Source organism: Oreochromis aureus, linkage group 12 (assembly GCF_013358895.1).
Source record: "Oreochromis aureus strain Israel breed Guangdong linkage group 12, ZZ_aureus, whole genome shotgun sequence".
In the NCBI taxonomy this organism is placed as follows: domain Eukaryota; kingdom Metazoa; phylum Chordata; class Actinopteri; order Cichliformes; family Cichlidae; genus Oreochromis; species Oreochromis aureus.
The window spans coordinates 31,276,040-31,294,170 of NC_052953.1; the positions used below are offsets into that span (position 1 = coordinate 31,276,040).

Genomic DNA, 18,131 nt, shown 5'->3' on the forward strand with positions numbered 1-18,131 from the left:
GCTCGCAGAATGATGCATGACTGTAATCTATCCATCACTGAGTAATTGACTGCCTCCTTTTACATCAAGTCAGAGTCACTTGGCTGAAGGACGACAGAGGTTTTTGGCCCCCCTAGTGATCTGCCAAGGCCTTTTTCTGCTCTCTATTCCCACCGGAAGACAGATGGACAAAATCATAAACCCACTAATGTAATGTTGTGTGGCTGCAGTGGGGCCACACTGCCATCTGGTGGCACTCTTGCAGAATTGCTGCTTATTGATGTGCTGTTTTTGGGGCTGGGAGGGTGCGTCAGGAAATGATGCTGCTGTCAAGAGTGGGAATAATATAAATGTGTGGAAGTTCAGCTTTATTGATGGCTGCTACTGCTTGGAGGGAAAAAAAACACAGACTAGGCTCGTGTGTGTGTGTGTGCGTTTTTTCTGCTCGACTGTGACACTGTGTGTTTGTCTGCTCTTGTCTTTTAAAACTTGTATCATCTTTGTAAATGTGCAGTTTATAGAGTTGAAGCCAAACTGCTGCACCTCTATAATATGAGTGGGTGTTGGGCGTGTTGTCTGTGAGAGCGCGGGAGTGTGTATGTGTGTACGTGAGGGGTGTGAAGCCCCTGTCCCTGGCAGACGGGCATACTGAAGGCAGCTTAACACAAGAACAATGGGGTCCTTTGACCAAAACGACACCCCCAAGACATGTGGCCTCCTGTCACCGTGGCAACCCCCCATGGGACAGAGAGCGGGGTGACAGCTGGAGAGGAGGACTTACAAAAATGGAGTCCATTTCTTTCCACTGAAGCTCTCCCGGCTCTATATCTTTCCCCTCTTCTCCGGGGCCTCCTCTACACTTTGGCCCTGGTGAATGCAGGATACATCTCATTTTACAGCTCCATGCGATTGACCTTACAGGCTTGACTTGCCACCTACAAATCCTCCAGAGGGAAAAATAAATAAATAAAGAATCAGAGCCAACAATAAATCAGCTCTTTATTGGCTCTCGTTACTGTCAGTAATAAGAGCGCATTGAGCGTCGCTGACAAATATGCGGCTGAGCCACAAGATTTCACACTCTCTCTACTCTTGATTTTACGCCTCATTTTAAAACGGATGATCACTTTCTGTACGAGCACAAAGAGACATAATCAGTTATTTGTACTTCCAGATTTAGAGACCTTGGTCTTTCAATTAGTTAATTAGTAACTGAATGGTATTAAGTTGTCCCGCTGCCTCTGGCCTTTCTGCGCTCTGTGCTGTGAGCCTTCTATTATTGATGTTCAGAGGCATGATCTCTAAGCCATACACAGCTCTCCTATGGAGCTGAAGGCAGCAGGAGGAGGGCGACAAAACAAAAGGCAGGACAACAGCAAGAGACCCTCCAGCTACTCCGTTTGGTTTGCTGTCCCAGTGTGTCTGCATGCTGCGACTGGCTCAAACCTGTTTAAGAAAGCTGCCTCTACACACAGACGAGAGGGCGTAGTATAGATTCTTCATGCCTAATCTAGAAATCCAATACTGGGAGCATATTAGGACATTGTAATCGGTCATTTAGTGCTGCTACTTTAAAACGGCCTTGGATTAAAGTTGGGCTCAGAAATTTTAACAGTGGAGCTTTAAATTTAATTTCCCTTTTAGTCTAAGACTAGGCTTAATCCATTTGTGGGAAAGTGTCTGCACAATTACAGCTGTGACTAACAATTGGGTAATCTGTCTCATCCCCCCCAAAAGTGTCCATAATCATAAAGAGAGGGTTTACTTTTTCCATAATTCCTGTTTCCATAATGGTTGATCCAACATTATGGACAGCTATTTTTAATGCAAATATATATTTGTAGTGTTGTTCATATTTACAGAAAAACAGGGAAAGAAATATTAAAACAATTTTTCCATCAAGATGCCAAAATTGCATTTCTTTATTTTCATTCCTGTACAGAAGCATTAGTTGTTGAATGTTTTGCTTGATTCATTTCTGACTTCTAAGAGAAGTCCATAGTGTTTTTTCTGGTATAAAAAAAATGTGATTTAAGTCATTTTTAGTTTTAATGTTTTTGACAGATTTCTAAAATAGTTTTTTTTTTTTCTTGTTTTTATGACAAGTGGTCCAATAAATCTGTTAAGCACATATGTATATAGTGCTTTTCTACTCTAATCTGGTCAGAAACACTGAAAAGCTGCAAGAGTTACCAATCCTTAATCTTTCTCAAATTGGAGAAGCTTGCAACTTCCTGCAGTCTACTCTGGCTGCCCAGCCAAACTGGCCACAGCCTCGTGCAGAGAGGTAACCAAAGCACAATAGCCAATATAAATGGGGTGCAGGTGTGCATTTTAGTACCAGTTAATTGAAAAAGAATCTTTGCACATGTGAATGCTTGAAGAAAATGCTCACATCCACAGACAACATCAGCAATGTTATCTGTGTCGTTCTGTTTGTAGTCGAGTCGGATGTCTTTATTTTCTTCCAGAAGCCTGCTGTGTGTTAGGGGTGTGATGAATCAGGGGAATACCCAATTAGACAGCAAACGTGGGCGCCCGTGTCATCGTTTCCAAACATTATGTGTTTCTATTCATTCAGACTAAAATGCAGTAAATTCTCCTGTAGTGCTTATTACACACTGCAGTCGTCTGGATGCTAGTCATGAATGTAGGAAAGATCTGAGTTCTAAAAGAAATATGCACGGCCCTGTGGAGGTCCTTCACATAGATGAGAGACGGAGAGAGCACCCCAGCAGTCAGGTCACTCACATGTGTGACAGCCCACTAACTTTGTCTACAGCCACCTGAACAACTCGGACCATGAGAAAGCTCTATTGGAACAGATGTGAGAGGTAATGCACGCGTAAACAAAGCTGTGTAACTAGTTAAAGATTCAAAACTACATGCAATGAAATGGCGAGCAAGGGAAGAGTACCAAAGCGGCATTAGAGAGGTTGCCGTCGTGCCAGGAGAAATTAAAGGAGAGGAAGTAAACAATGCTTCCAGCATTATGTGTGTTGACGAAACAGAGCTCTCCAGTCGCATACCTGCGCAAATCCTCACTGTGTCTGGACTCGATTTATTCTCGAGTGATACAAACGAGAAAAACCCCAAGTGTTCAGATGAAGAGAGGCGCTCAGTCGAATGTTAATTCTTCAAACATGCTTTAAAAAAAACTAACAGACTCCATTTGATTGATGTTTGATGATCTTTGTGTTGTAATCAGAAAGATTTCATCATCTTGTAGGGAAGATGATTAAATTCATTTTTCACCTCAAAATTCTATACACAATACCTCATGATGACGAGGTGAAAAGTTGTGAAGTTTTTTTAAGTTTATTAAACAAAACCCACAATATTTCCATTGATCATCTGTCAGATGTTTCTGCTGCTTAAGTAAAGTCCACCTGTGGTAAATTCAGTTGATGGGACGTGAGCCCAATAAGCACTCAACTGTCTACATAAGGGCCCATCGTTAACGGTGCATGTCAGAGCACCAACCAAGCTGTGAAGTCCAAGGAACTGTCTGTAGACCTGAGACAGGATTGTATCAGGGCACAGATTTGAGGAAAGGTACGGGAAAAGTTTCTGCATAATTGAGGGTCCCAGTGAGAACAGTGGTCTCCATCATCTGCACATAGAAGACGTTTGAAACCACCAGGACTCTTCCTAAAGTCACTAGACTCTTCTAAGGTAATGGGGTAGAGTGGGCTTAATCAGGGAAGCGAACAAGATGCTTGGCCTGAATGCCAAGCATCGGATCTGGGGGAAACGAGGCATCGCTCATCTCCTGGCCTGCTACAGTGAAGCATGGTGGTGGCAGCATCATACTGTCGGATGCAGGAACGAGGAGACTAGTTGGGGTCAAGGGAATCCTTGATGATAACCTGCTCCAGAGCACTATGGACCCCTGACTTGAACCAGAATTTGAACATCTCTGGAAAGTTCCATGGGTTCCACAACTCACAACACTTACATCCTTAGTTCGTTCTTTCTTTCTTCTTTTATACTGTAGCTATGTTTGAAGTATTATTAGGTAAGGAAAATTATACCTTATAAATTAAATTCTACCTTAAAATATAAAGTGTTATAAAACACTATCCAAAGACGTGATGTGTTTAGCAGTTCAACAGGTGTTTTGAAATATAATCATTTAAAAAACAGGAAAACAGTTTTTCAGGGAGAATTTTACGCATGCTGTAACACACACTGGCAGACGCTTGAAACCTTAAAATAACCAGTGTACAAATTGGCTGCTCAGATGTAACCTCACTCCTTAACAGAGCACATTCAAGACCATTTCTTTTTTTGTTTGTTTGTTTTTTGGCTTTCTAACATCCACGCTCACACTTTGGCAGTGTCCAGCATTTTACAACAAAATGTAAGTCATAGTACAAGGATCGGTGTGTATAGCTATTTGCACTTAGCCCCCTCTGTGTATTAATCTACTCACTAAAGCCCTTCTCAGTGCAGGAGGTGACCCCGATCAAGATCTGCTGTGGCTGGCTCCTCTGTAAGAAATGGGCATGGCTGACACATGTCAGCCGTGATAAATGAGCAGGTGTTTAGGTCAGTGTTAAGTAAATGGAGTCATTATTGATGACCTCAGAGCCCCCCTGTGTGTTGCCAGTATCAGTGATGACTTCCAGGTGCCAGGCTGCAGTACAAGGGGATACTGTGTTGTGATTCTGGGGGTCAGGTGAGGACTCGCTGCCTCGGGGAACACACTGCACTGTCTACCACAGTAGCCTGGACCGATGACCTCAAAGAAGGAAGCTCACCAGAACTGGAGCACTCAGGCGGCCTCTGTGCAGGCTGTTTGTGACTGCGATGGTTGTGTCAAAACTTACTTTCTTACACTGAGAAACAGATGTGGGAGCGGGCAACCGGGTTTGTGTCACCACTCAGTGGAGCTCCAGTGCCACAAGTCACTGATCTGTCATAGTGTTACATGAAGTGCATGAATGGTTATTCAGACATGCATTAAACACATACATGGTACTATCAGCAGGCAGATGTACTCAAAGAGACAATATGGAGATGACTGTATGTCAAGAAAACCCAATTTTCATCACCTTACTCAACTTTAAACCCATTAAAAATCTATTAACTATGGTTAAAATCCAGGTCTGTGCAGGAAACCAACAGATCTGAATGAAGAGTGGTCAAATATCCAGCTAGAATTATTCCACAAGCATGTGGTGTAGGTGCAACTTGCTAAGGGACATTTAACCAAATATTAGTGTGGGCGCATTTATATATTTTTGTATCTAAGCCTTTGTGCATGCTTTTGACCCTGACTGGATTAGAGAACATTCAAACTAAATTCAAACTCATGAAGCCAGTTCTTTTTTTAAAGTCAGTAAATATGTATAATGTACAATCATTCCACCCTGGAAAAAGAAAAGTTCAGAGAAATCATTAAAAAAAATGACCATTGAACTTAAGCCCATGATGAGCGGATGGACAATTTTGACCACAACTGTATATCAGCACCTTCTATGCTGCCAAATAGTGACAACCATAACTGTCCTTTTTTTGAGTCGTGATAAAGCTTTTTTCATATTTTCATGGATTATTTTTAGTGGGTTGCTGGTGCTGCAGCAATCCACATTCACTTACATCTTGACCAATAACCGTACATATCTACACTGAAGTAGAAGCTTAAAAAAAGATGCACAAAATGAGGTTGTAGTAAGTTTGGTCCCTAGTTCCTGCAGTGAGGACATATAGAAATAGTGTTTTCCTTCAAAAGTTACAAGAACTTCAGAAGTACCTATCCACTAATGAGCACTGACACCTTCATTTAGTGATGCCACATGATGAAAAAGTAGTGACATTAAAAAAATGTTTGATTAATTCTAAGCTGTCCAACCCAAATTTCATGGCCATCTATCCTCAAGTTATTGAAATATTCCACTGTCAGCAAAAGTTGAAACATGAGAGGATCGAAGGCAATCTATCTAATTTGCAATAAATTGTAATAAAACTAAATTAAAAGAAATGTGACAGTGGATTGACTGGTCCAGACTAATAAAGTTTAATCGTTGTCATTCAGTCGTTATTCTCCTTGTCATCGTCAGGGCCTTGATGCTAGCATAACAGTATCATAGACTCCATGTAGCCATCGTGACATAAGCCACTGCTTTGAAAAGTCCCATTCTGGTGTTTCAGTATTTGCCGATGCAATCATGGACTAAATGTTGGGTCTAGCTACTTGCCATTCACACCAAAGTCACCCCTGAAATCACAGCTTTTACATAATTTACAAAAACAATTTTGTCATATCAATTTATACTAAAAAACCAAGTATTGAGACAGTAAACTCATTATGATCATTTACTGAGCTAATACAATATGTGATTGCATACGCTACTATGGAATCTGACTTCTTTTTTTAAATCAGAGGAGTCGCCCCCTGCTGGCCATCAATAAGAATACACACTGGAAGAGTCCAGTTTTGCAGTCTGTGGTCTGCATGCAAAATATAACGAAGCCAAGAACCTCCAAACTAAAAGCCACTTGAAACGCATCCCATATTAAGTAGGCCGAAAACCTGTTCAACACAAGTTTGCACGCTGCTCTGTCGCTGCAGATACTGCGGGCAGGGAACGTGTATGTGGAAAAACCTGGATGGATGAGACACGATATTATCATCACTCTCCACTGCAGTTTCTGCTGTCTCTCTCCATATGAAAAACACAGCAAGCCCTCTGTCACTGTCACCTGCGTTAGATACCGCCATCCAGAAGGACTCGGAGTATTTATCAGCTCCAGCACGATGAGTATAAGCGCGCCACGTTATTATACGTCTCTCAGGATAATCTGTGACTTTCATTTACATCGATATGATTACATAACATGCTCCATCTGTTGCTTGTCGCTAGCACAGGGGGGAGACAAACATGCATAGCTTTACACAGAGAGGAATCTAATTATTCAATTAGGGACTGTATTGAATGACTAACTGATTCACTGCAGTTTACATAATGACAACACAGATCACTACTGCCTCTGTAATGCAATTTAGTACTACTGTGGAGGGCTCATCATTCATGGGAATGTAGTCTTCTTCTTCTTCTTCTCCTTTTTTTTCTTGCTTCCATTACCGTGCAGTAATCTGAGAGTGGTAATATATACTGCATTGATTAAATCAAGAAATCACACATCATTAGCGTTCACTCGCCCATTAACCAACGTATGCCTTTTGACATAAATCTCGGCCCTGGCTCTTAATGAAATTGATTGAAAAGGCTCTTCATGTTCCGGTGTGAGAAACAGCTTGTTGTGCAAGCAAACGATCAAAAAAGAAGGAAAAAGTGGGGGTGGCGTGGAGGTGGGGGAGAAGTAGACAAAGCGTGCTGAGCTCCAGAGGTTAGACCCCCCCCCCACACCACCAGGCCCACAGGAATGCATGTGCGTGTGAGAGTCCTGGAGGCTGTATTGTTGTCTGTGGTGCATCTTGCTCTGCAAACACTGTGGCTCCGACTTGGGAAGGAGCCTATAATGTGGGAGGTCTGGATACCAAACGGCCAAACATGCCATCATGTGATATCATTTCTTTTTGTTGTGTGCAAGCGGAGAAACCCTCTGTGGTGCAGTTATTTAGTTATAAATGAACTTCTCTCCTAGGAAAAAATGGCTTTGATGCTGTCATAAAAACCTCTCGAACAAACAGACACTAAAAGGCTGGACCGGCGCTATCACCCGTCTTTTAATTATCTTTGTTCCGATCTTCACCATTTCCACTTTTATTGCCTTTTGATTGCATTTACACAGATTTCTATTTGCTTCGCTGTCGAGACCTGTGTGCCGTGTTGGGGCTTTTCTGTTTGCCAAAGTCTGAGAATTAGGCTGCCGTACTGCCATCCAGAGCATTAGGGTATAATAAAGCAACCGAATGGCTCATGTTACCAGAGATGTAATCAGGATGGAAAACAAAACAAAACAAAACAAAACACACTGGGTATGAATAGAAGTCAAAAAACACAAAAAGGAGTAAGCTTGAAAACGCTGAAATGGAAAATGAGCAAAGCCATTTAAAAGAGAAGTTTTGACACTTGCAGAAATATTGTTATGTTTCCAAAACATTGCATTTATCTCATGTGTTCAGGATGAAGCCACAGCATGTGGTGGATGGTTACATGCTCGAATATTTCCAGGATTCTCAGAAACATTTTTTTAATTTTAGATTTTGTTTTGTTTTTTGCAAAAGCAACACATAGTCTTTTAAATAGTGAGCTGCTTTTTGATTGGCTAAGGCAGTGGTAGCTGTTTGCCTCTGTTTTCAGTCTTCTGCTGATAGTAGCATCGTATAAACAACACACACATCAGTGTTCCCAAGTGAACAGTGTGTTTCCCGAAATGTTGAAACGGCCCATTAACAAACCAGAGTCTTTAGGCCTAGATGATCTCCGATAATAAGTAAGTCTGTTCTTAGTCCATTTATTTTTATTTTTAAAAAGCTGTATGTAAAAGATGGACAGGGCTTTGGGGTCTAAGTGTTTTAAACCTGCAGTCTTACTAATGGCCAGCGGGGAGGGTGACTCCTCTTGTTGCAAAAGCAGTCAGAATGTGCTGTACATGCAATAAACACTTGAGTTTATATTGGTCTCAGTTGCTTGTTTCAGGTCTTACTATTAGGCTGTGGTTATTTTGGTATCTGCAATCCCAACTTGGAATAAAATGAACACTAAAGGTTTGCCATTCTTGTGGCCGGGCTCCTTCTTGATTTAAAAGTTGCTCCTGTGTGAGAGGTGTTGGTGGTCTGTCACAGCAAACCATACATTCATCTTTTATATACAGTCGAGGCTTCTGTTTTTCCCCTAATGAGTACTTCAGTTTCAGTTTTATGTGACCCTAGTTCTACTTCAACCCACACACATTTTTAGCCTGCATGAGATGCTTTCCAGCATACAAGACCAAACACAAACAATCCTGCCGTTATAACTTTATCTGATATCATATTTGCTAGATGACAGAAAAAGGAATTTCATGCGACAGCCTCTCAAGATTCATCTACAATATTTAAATAGACTTCCTTTTTTGCATTTGGAATATCCTGCAAAGCAATTTTTAGCACATAAAAAAAGTTTATCTTATCTTCTGATGAACCACAAACTAACCCAAACTACATTTTTATTCCACTGAGTGTGAGATATTTGAAAGTTTGACTCTGTTTTTGAGACTGTGCTGGTTTTAATAATCATATTTTGTCACTTGCTTGTCAGCTGTCTCGCTTTAGCTTCTTTATGACACACCTTGATGAAGTCAGCACTGTCTCCCCTGTCTGAAAAACAGCTTCAAGAAAAGTTTTGACTTTGGCTTTTGACTCCTGCCTCTAAAAGTAAGAAACTGCTACTGTGACTGGATCCTCCTCTGCTCTATTTAACAGTGGTAAAGTGAGAGCTATTTGTGCATGTTAATGGCCTTGTCAGAAGCCCGTTCCTCACATCTACATGCACTTAAGACGACAGTTAACCACAGCAGGACAATTGATTTGTCAAACAGCGTAGTCCTCTACATTTTCCTCCCTGTCTCTCTGCTGCTTATGTCTGACATACAAGTGTACTTTTCGGCACTCTCGGGCACTTCTGAGTTTGAGTGAAGGAGATGGGGTTTTGTGGGAGATTTCAGACAGCAAGAGTTGGAGTTAGGGGGGTTGGGGGGTGGGTGTCTGGCTTAACTTTGAGCTCAGCGCTCACAAGCTGTACTTCACCTTCCAGCTGCTCTCCGAGCCTTTGGATTCAAGGGAGAAAGCAGGGGAAAAGGGGGAGGGCGGGAGGGAGGGAGGAAAGAGGAGGGGTTTTGGGCTGGGTGGCGATGTTGGTGGGGGTTAGTTGGACGGGTGGGGGCACGCTCTTGGGCGTACCGGCCCTGGAAATTTCCGTTGTATGTTTCACTTCTTTTCAGGATGGGAGGGGTTTGGAATTGGACTTTGGGTGGGGGGGTGAAATGGTTGCGTTGGGGTCTGGGGACTTGGCAACCAGCCAGCCACAGCAGGAAGCTTTTGCTAGTTTCACACAGACCAAAAAAAAAAAAAAGTGGTCCTGGACACTGGCCGGCTATCTGAGCACAGCACTCCAGTCATCACCCGAAAAACAGGAACTCATAAATGTGGCCTGCTCGGATGGTGGCACAGACTGACTGCTGCTTAACGCCACAATCCACATTCAAATTTTTTATTATATACAGTAAAAGGCACGAGCACAGGGACGAGAGAGAAGAGTGAGCAACTAACTCAAGCCATCGTTCATTCATTTGCCCTAAACACACCTGATTTTTTAATACTTATACATCAAGAGGCCTTGATTACTTGGAAAAAATGGAATTCAAGCTGGACTCGATACGTAAACATCCTTATTTACCCAAACTAAACAGGCTTTTAATCAGAGAAACTATTTTAATTGGATTTCTCCATAATGGTTCTGACATGTAACTGCAAGAGTATTTCAAATAAAGAAAAGAAAATACTGACAGGCTGCGTGGATGACACACAGTTCAAAATCTGATAACAAACACAGCGGCAGCAGCAATAAAACAAGCACTGTAGCTGTACCACTAGTTTCTTTTTTTTTATAACCACGGGGATGCCGTCGGTTTATTTGGCTTGGCAAATGTCCAGCTTTTAAACCAGAGGCAGGAAGAAGTGAAGCAGAGCAAAGAGCCAGCAGGCCCGACAGCAGGCATTCAGAGCAGAAGGTGCTGCTGTGCATCAGGTGGAGGAGATGTGCACGTTTGTCTGTGTGTGTATGTGTGTGAGAGAGAGAGAGAGGAGAGGGAAGGGGAGGGTTGCAGGGGGCAGGTGGACACTGGTTCGGCTTGCTGGGGGCTCAGGCCTCGCTAGCAGGTGGATGCTCGGAGAATAGAATTTTTTTTTTAAGGGAGGGATTAGGGGGATGAAAGGAAGCTAAGGATTACTGGCCTCCTTTTCTGCACCAAAGATGGAAAACGAGCCAAGGGTGTCATACTACAACATCCATTTGCCGGTCGGAGAAAAAGCTGCTACTCGGTGCCAAATGTCCACTATAGAGATAACGGTTGCTGCGTCCACAAACACCAGATAAAACTCCACAATGCATGAATAGATAACCACGATCCTGAAATGCTGCTTTTATGGGGCTTTTGTGAAAAACCCTTTCTAGATGGGAAGCAGTGACTTTGTCCCAGACAACCCCAGATGCTCACTTGTGGAAGTCAGTGTTTTTGTTGGCTTCTAGATTAAATGGGAGATGTTACGCTCTGTATTTTTATCTCGTACTTTATCAAAGTACCTTTGCATGATCTGCAGTTCAAAATATTCCTCATTCCAGCTTTCTTCCGAATGGCTACTTTTTGTGAACAAGCGACAGCATGTGGAGGCTTCTGTGATCACGGAGAACGTGACCATATAAGGACATCCACGCTTATCAACATCACAAAGCTTTAAGAGTAGAAAAAACTGTCTGAACTCTGAGCTTTTGGCAGATAGTACGGTGGCCGTGAGAGGTCAAATGTACTCCAACTAAAAAAAAAAAACACCAGCAAAAAGATAAATGCTATGCTAAATGCTAGATAAAAAGCACAAAAAACACAACAGAAGTTGAATAAAACAAAACAGAAAGAGGAGGAAAAAACATCAGCAAGCACGAGAGCAAAAGTGACGAGCTAACAGTGAACAGCCAATAGCAGTTAGCAACACGTTAATAAAGTGTCTACAGTATTACGTGAAATGTGCATTAAAAAAAAATTACTTGCATCTTTTTCTCCCTCACAACACTGAAGAATCCTCTGCTCATTTTAAGTGTGTCTCAGTGCAATTTTTTTTACATGTTTTGGTTTTAGGTCACTTTATCAGCTGTTCCGTCACCTTAATGTCTCCCCAAAAACATTTCCGCTCTGCCTGTATGTCTCTTTAGTTTTTTTTTCTCTCCTACTTCCATTGTGGGGTTTTTTGTTTCTATTTCTTTTTATTATTATTCTTTTTATTCAGCTTCCATACTGTTTTGTGTGCTTTTGCAGCATTTTTCAGTGTTTGCTGGAGTTTTCTGAAGTTGCAGTGCATTTGAGCTCTCAGAGCCACCATCAACTCAATTCAATTTTATTTATATACCGCCGAATCACAACAACAGTTGCCTCAAGGCGCTTTATATTGTCAGGTAAAGACCTTACAATAATACACTGTAGGGTAAGGCATAATAGGTCCACTTTAAACACTGCGTTTAATTAATTATCTAAGTTAATTTGCAATAGTTTTTTGCCCTATTTCTTGTCTGTTAGCTGGTTAATCCACTACTAATCTAATAAAGATGAGTATACGCCAACAAAAATGTGTGTAAATACAGTTTTAGATCCTTTAAATATCCTGGCCCGCACTCCTCCACTTCCCCCAGATGACAGTTATAAAATAGGTAAAACTCCTCAGCTCAGTTTATGTAACTGAATCAGTTATGATCTTACCAAAATTACAATGGGGTTGCTCCCTACTCCTCCACTCCGTGCCCCACCCTGATTAGTTTTCTCCTGTTGCTGTGTGTTGGTGAACATGGCCTCTGCTGTGGATCATGGTACACAACATCATTTATTCATGGCTGGGAACGATAGATGCGGTGCGGGCTCCTCCTGAGTATTGTCCATCTGTTAGCTGGCCTACTGTACACAGTAATATAATGTGAGTCCTCAGGAGGCACGTGCTAATAGCAGCTCATGTGTTAACGCATCACACTATTTATCTTTGCAATAATGCTACTGTTAATTACAATTAGTTGGTGATTTATTTGTCCCTGAAGGAGTGCGGGGAAATCAGCCAGTAAAATGTGACCTTACTGGGTTTTATTTGATCACCGCTGCACTGCTGGCGGTTCGCTCTCTCGCAGGATACCTCTAACATGGGAAAACATCAGGTCTAATTGCTCCCCTATAAGACACTGTCTCCGAGGACTGCTGTACACATCATTTTACACAAAGCTGCAGATAATTTAATTTCCACCCAGGGAGCTCTCGGCATTAGACTGCTGCCAGATTTCAAACACAAGTACCCTCCCGTGTCATGATGGTCGTGAAATTGAAGCAGCAAAAATCCGATTTCATCTACTGAGTGATTTTCTTATGAATAAGGAAAGGGTTCTGCTTAGATTGTTCAAACTTCCCCATGGCACATTTATGAATTATTACATGATTAGTAGTCTCTCTCTCTTGTCATTTTCTGCAACATACTATAAGTTTAAACATCCATGACTTGCACACATTCATTGCAATTTCAGTTTAAAATCAAGCACAGTGCGGATTCCAGCGCACCGAGAGCGATACCTTTAGACAAAGTTGCTTCCACCTGTCACCAGATGCCGTAATTGATGTGACACTGAGAGCTGCACAAGCCCTCCTTTGGCCAAACGTGGATATAAAATAAAGGTGTTAGACTCGGTGTGTCATTTAATCAAACGTAACAAAGTGGGATGGCCGCAGACGCGTTACATTAACCGCTTCCTTTGCTGGAGAGCTAATTCTGTGTTTCACAGTCTGAGGAGCGATGCATCACTAAGACTACACTGCACAGGCAGATAATAACATGCTTTATCATGTACTGTAATACTCCAGATAGCTCCACATGGCAACATCTGATCACCTCTGGGGGGGAGAAAAAAATCTGGCTCAATTTCCATCTTCAGTTTAAAACACACACAGCTTCCACAATAGACTGCAATGTGGAGGAGTGTCTCACTTTGATCTTTAAATACCCTCTAACGTTAAGACACGCTCATTGGCTTTGTTTTTTTTTTTTTTTTTACAACTGCCAGGCAAAATACAGACGCTCCCTTGAATCTCCTCCTGTGTAGCTGTAGTACAGCAGAGAATGCGTGAACACCTATCCTCTCTTTTTATTTTTTTCCCTCCTCCAACACAACCACCACCATCTGTCCCTTTCTTCCATTTCATGTGCTCAAGCAATATCCACACCCCTCTCATAGCAACAGCACGCCGCCGCCGCCCCCGCGCCTTGCAGTGAATTTTTCTTTTTTTCTTTTTTTTTTGCTCCTTCCCCTGGATCTTCGCCTCGCACCATGCAGACGGTCCCTGGGCCCTGCCTGACTGTTCAGTCTTCCCCCCTCCCCCACCAGCCGTGCTCCTGTTTCACTCAAAGATGGCGTCGGCTCTAGAGCCCCTGGTCTCTGGCTGCATTTTTTGGGCTTGTTGTTGTCTTCGTTTCGCACGGTTTTGGCACCTTCTCCTCGGCGGCTCGACACCAAATTCCGGTGAGTAGCAGCGGAAGCCGGATGGGAGGATACGAGATTTTCTCCGCGGTCCGCTTTGCCCGAGCTTCCCTCCGAAACCAGAACCGGACCATCTCTGGCTTTCTGGGGAACCGCGAGAGGTAGAAGGGGAGAGGGGTACGGAGGGGATGGTGATCGCGGATGTGGGTGGGGGGTATGGAGGGGAGGGAGGGGGGCGAACAGAGGCCTAGCTTTACTCCGCTCTAGCGGCCTTGTCTTCACGGCACCGCAGGCTGTAGCGTTACGTGGGAGGGCGGTTAGCGGAGGGAGGAAGTCAGCGAGGTGCGGACCGCTGGTAGCGATGCGTCTACGCGGGCAGAGCCTGCTCACCCGTGCCGAAGATTGAGAGCTAGGCCGCGGAACAAGCACTGCTGCAGAACCACCCGCTAAGACCATCTTAAATATTGCACTTGCCCGCTAGCCGAGATGGCCGTCTGCAAGTTGCATTGTGCCTCATACAAGGCCGCGATCTCACGTTAGTATCTGAGTGACATTCAGGGGGAGAATATTCGCAGTGTTTGCTGTGGTGTGATGCGTTGTATTGTCGGAAATCTCAGGTCCATGCGGAAATGTTTGGTTTTTCTCTCGCTCTTCTGTGCTGGAGCGCTGGCTACCCTCCCGTTTCACGCTGTTTACGTTTCAGGTTAGCGAGTAACGTTAGTAACAGAGATCGTAACGCTAGCTTGTTGGCTAGCTTCTCACGTTAGCTTGCTAAACAACAGCAGTAAGCGGGAAGGCTTCTTGTCAGATACTTGGCAGCCTGACATAATATGTGAGTAAACAGAACGACAGGACACGGTTTGGCCATGCGACTGTTAATCTGGCTTTGATTATTAGCTAGCCTCGCGGCTAATGTTTGCTAACAGCTCTGTGCTTTGACTGTAACATGTTTACGTTAGCAACCCAGCTAGCCAAGCTGTCAACTCTGTAGTGCACTTTTGAGGACGGGGTTGTTTACAATGTTTGTAACACACAGTTTTTAAACAGTTGCGTGAGGTATGAGTACGGTTCTTAATGTTTTTTCATTTTTAGAAGTTCTGGTCTTGTCACTGGCTGTGTGTTTCTTAGTGATAGTTGTTTAGTGGTACAATCCCATGGTGGTTTATTTAAAAACAAAAATCTGGGAAGTTGGCTAGGGATAATAAATATTATTACTATTTTTTTTTTTTTTAACCAGTTTCGTGTCCAGTATACGGAGTAATATAGTGATTCAGAAGGAAGGTATGGCTTTGTGTATATGAATGCCACTGGATGATGTGCCTGTGTTGTTTTGAAAAGATGAACCTTCTTGTGTCATCTGTATCTCGCTCTGATTTGTTGTTCTCTAAAATTGTAAAATTAGGTGCCCCATCTTTGCAGCGATGTGCTATAACCTCTTTCTTTGTGTCTGTGTTTTTTTATTTTCCCCCCTCCTACAGTTTTCATCAGCTACTGAAGTGCAATAGGCATGAAGGTGATCGGTCCTGGCTGCTCCCTGTGGTGAGATATCTGTTCCGTCCCAGAGCTGAGAAGCTCAGACTGCTGGAAGAGCGAAAGGGAGCAAACGTGAACAAGCGAAAATAAGGAGACGTGGATGGAGAGGAACACTCACAATCTTCTGGAGTGATATAATTATCAGAAACCTTTGTGCAATTGTCGTTGCGTTTATCACTGAAACACGATTTCCATGTCCCGGAGAGTCTGAGCAGAGGAGACTGCGGTTATTGGCAGTCCTTGTTTTTGTTTTTTTCTTTTTTTTTTCGGGGGGTCGTCTAAACAGGAAACGCCTACATTTTGTGAAAAGCCAAACCAAAATCTGCCCTGCCCAACCTTGGGTACTGTGGGAGTATAAGTTGGTAATAGATCTGAAGCTTCTTCTGCTCCCCCTGCCTCTTGCCAGGGATCTTCACCTGGCTGGACGTGGGTGGTGGGTGGACCAGATTTTCACCAGGTGGAGGGTTGGCTCAGGGGGGTTGTGCTATGATCAGCTGCTCCTTTTCGTGCTGTTTATACTCAGCTTCTGAGGGACTCTCTGTACGACCCCAGGACAAGGGATAGTAAGCTGGTAGAGGGCAAAAGGGAGGAGGAGGCGGCGGCGCTACGGCGCAGGCCAAGTGTTTCCTTGGCTTACAGTCTCTACTTTTTTGTGTGTGTGGTCCTCGCGGTAAGGCCCCAGTGCTGCTGCACCCACCCAGACAGCAGCCATGGTGAAACTGGCAAACCCATTGTACACCCAATGGATTCTAGAGGCTATCAAGAAGGTAAAGAAGCAGAAGCAGCGACCATCAGAGGAGCGCATTTGCAATGCGGTCTCTATGTCCCATGGCCTGGACCGCAAAACAGTTCTGGAGCAGTTAGAGCTTAGTGTCAAGGATGGTACCATACTCAAGGTTACCAACAAAGGTCTCAACTCCTACAAGGACCCAGATAACCCTGGGCGCTTGGCCCTGCCCAAGCCCAAAGGTGTTGGCAGCTCCAGTGGCGGCGGAGGCAGTGGCAGCAGCTCCGGTGGAGGAGGTGGAGGAGCAGGTGGTGGCAGCAGCAGTGGAGGGAGCAGCTCTCACTCGCATTCGGGGAAGAAACCGGGTCTCGACTGGAACAAATTAATTAAGCGGGCACTGGAGGGGCTCCATGAGCCGGGTGGCTCCAGCTTAAAGAACATCGAACGCTTCCTCAAGTGTCAGGCTGATGTGGCGGCGTACCTGTCGGGTAGCGGCTCCATGGGGCCGGGCCTCTTCCACCAGCAGCTGAGGGTAGCCCTCAAGAGAGCCGTGGCCCATGGACGCGTGGCCAAACAGGGTCCACTGTTCCAGCTCATCAGCCGTAGCAGCTCCCAGGATGATGGGACTGGCACGGTGTCTCTGGAATCGCTGCCCCCGGTCCGGTTGCTGCCACACGAGAAAGACAAGGTAAAGTCTCTGCACACATTTAAAATCGCATGCATGCATACTCAGACATGGACATCTAAATAAAATAGACTTAAAGTAAACACACAGCCACATTTAGAATGCTTTGTATGTCTGCGTTGGTTTGTCACATGGATTTGTTGTGGAGTGTTTGGATGGATTTTTGTTATATGGCCTGTAAATGAGTGTCAGTGATTACAGACCTGTTTGAGATCAAGATAGAACTGATCTCTAGTGATAAATGGGTGTAAAGCATTGTTGCCTGTTGGCATCTAAAGGTCCTGATTGCAATCACAGATATGCTGTTGCAACGACGACCATATTTGAGATTGTTGTGGAAAGAAATCCAAAAGTCTGATGTGTTTATCAGTGAACTTTTTGGACCAACAGAGGGCAAGTGAGCCTGATTTGTGAAAGTGAAAGCAACACATTCTTGTTGCTGATCTTTTACCTAAGACACTGGTGTTGCATTTTCCCTGCTGCTCCAAATTTGTCATCCCCTGCAACCCTGTACTTTGCTACAGTGTAGTAAGCTTTCACTTTGTGTCACTTTTTGAGTTTTTCAAATGGCATCTGAAGGAGTGGCTTAATGTTATAGTATCAGAGTTATTTGAAAAGTATCTGAGTGGCACTGCAACAGGTTTGAGAGCAAGCACGATCCAACGTTCTGCCTCAAACTGAAGTATGACTTTATGTTATCACCAGAGGAGAAAAAGAATAGATGCATCTTAGAAAGCTGGAGCAAGTCGGCTAGTCTGCCTTTGCTTTTACTGGGTGGGCGTGTGATGTGGTCCAGGCGGGCAATACCAGAGTGATGCTAGGCGAGTGGCTGGTGGGCTAGCAACACAGGATGAGAAGTTAAGGGTGAGTCACATTGCATCCAGCCTCCTGCAGGGACTGTGGACCAGCTGTGGGGCTGTTGCCTGTCAGGTACTGTCGGGAGATGGGACAAAGAAAGAAAGGAAGCAAGGCAAGGGAAGGAACATAGACAAGTGAGAGAATAAGAGAGCAGGAGAGAGGTGGTCTGTAGCGGTGC

General features: G+C 43.9%; 1 protein-coding gene across 2 annotated transcripts in view; it reads left to right on the plus strand.

Moving 5' to 3' along the window:
• Positions 1–13,850: 13,850 nt before the first annotated feature.
• kat6a (K(lysine) acetyltransferase 6A) overlaps positions 13,851–18,131 on the plus strand; it is a 34,365-nt gene continuing 30,084 nt past the window's right edge. The window contains exons 1-2 of one of the 2 annotated variants that reach the window (XM_031746201.2): positions 13,851–14,192; positions 15,629–17,098. In XM_031746201.2, the coding sequence (XP_031602061.2) occupies positions 16,394–17,098 (705 nt within the window). In that variant the 5' untranslated portion in view covers positions 13,851–14,192; positions 15,629–16,393. Of the gene's footprint in view, positions 14,193–14,383; positions 14,686–15,628; positions 17,099–18,131 lie in introns of those variants that run through there. The other variant, XM_031746210.2, reaches the window with a different exon arrangement.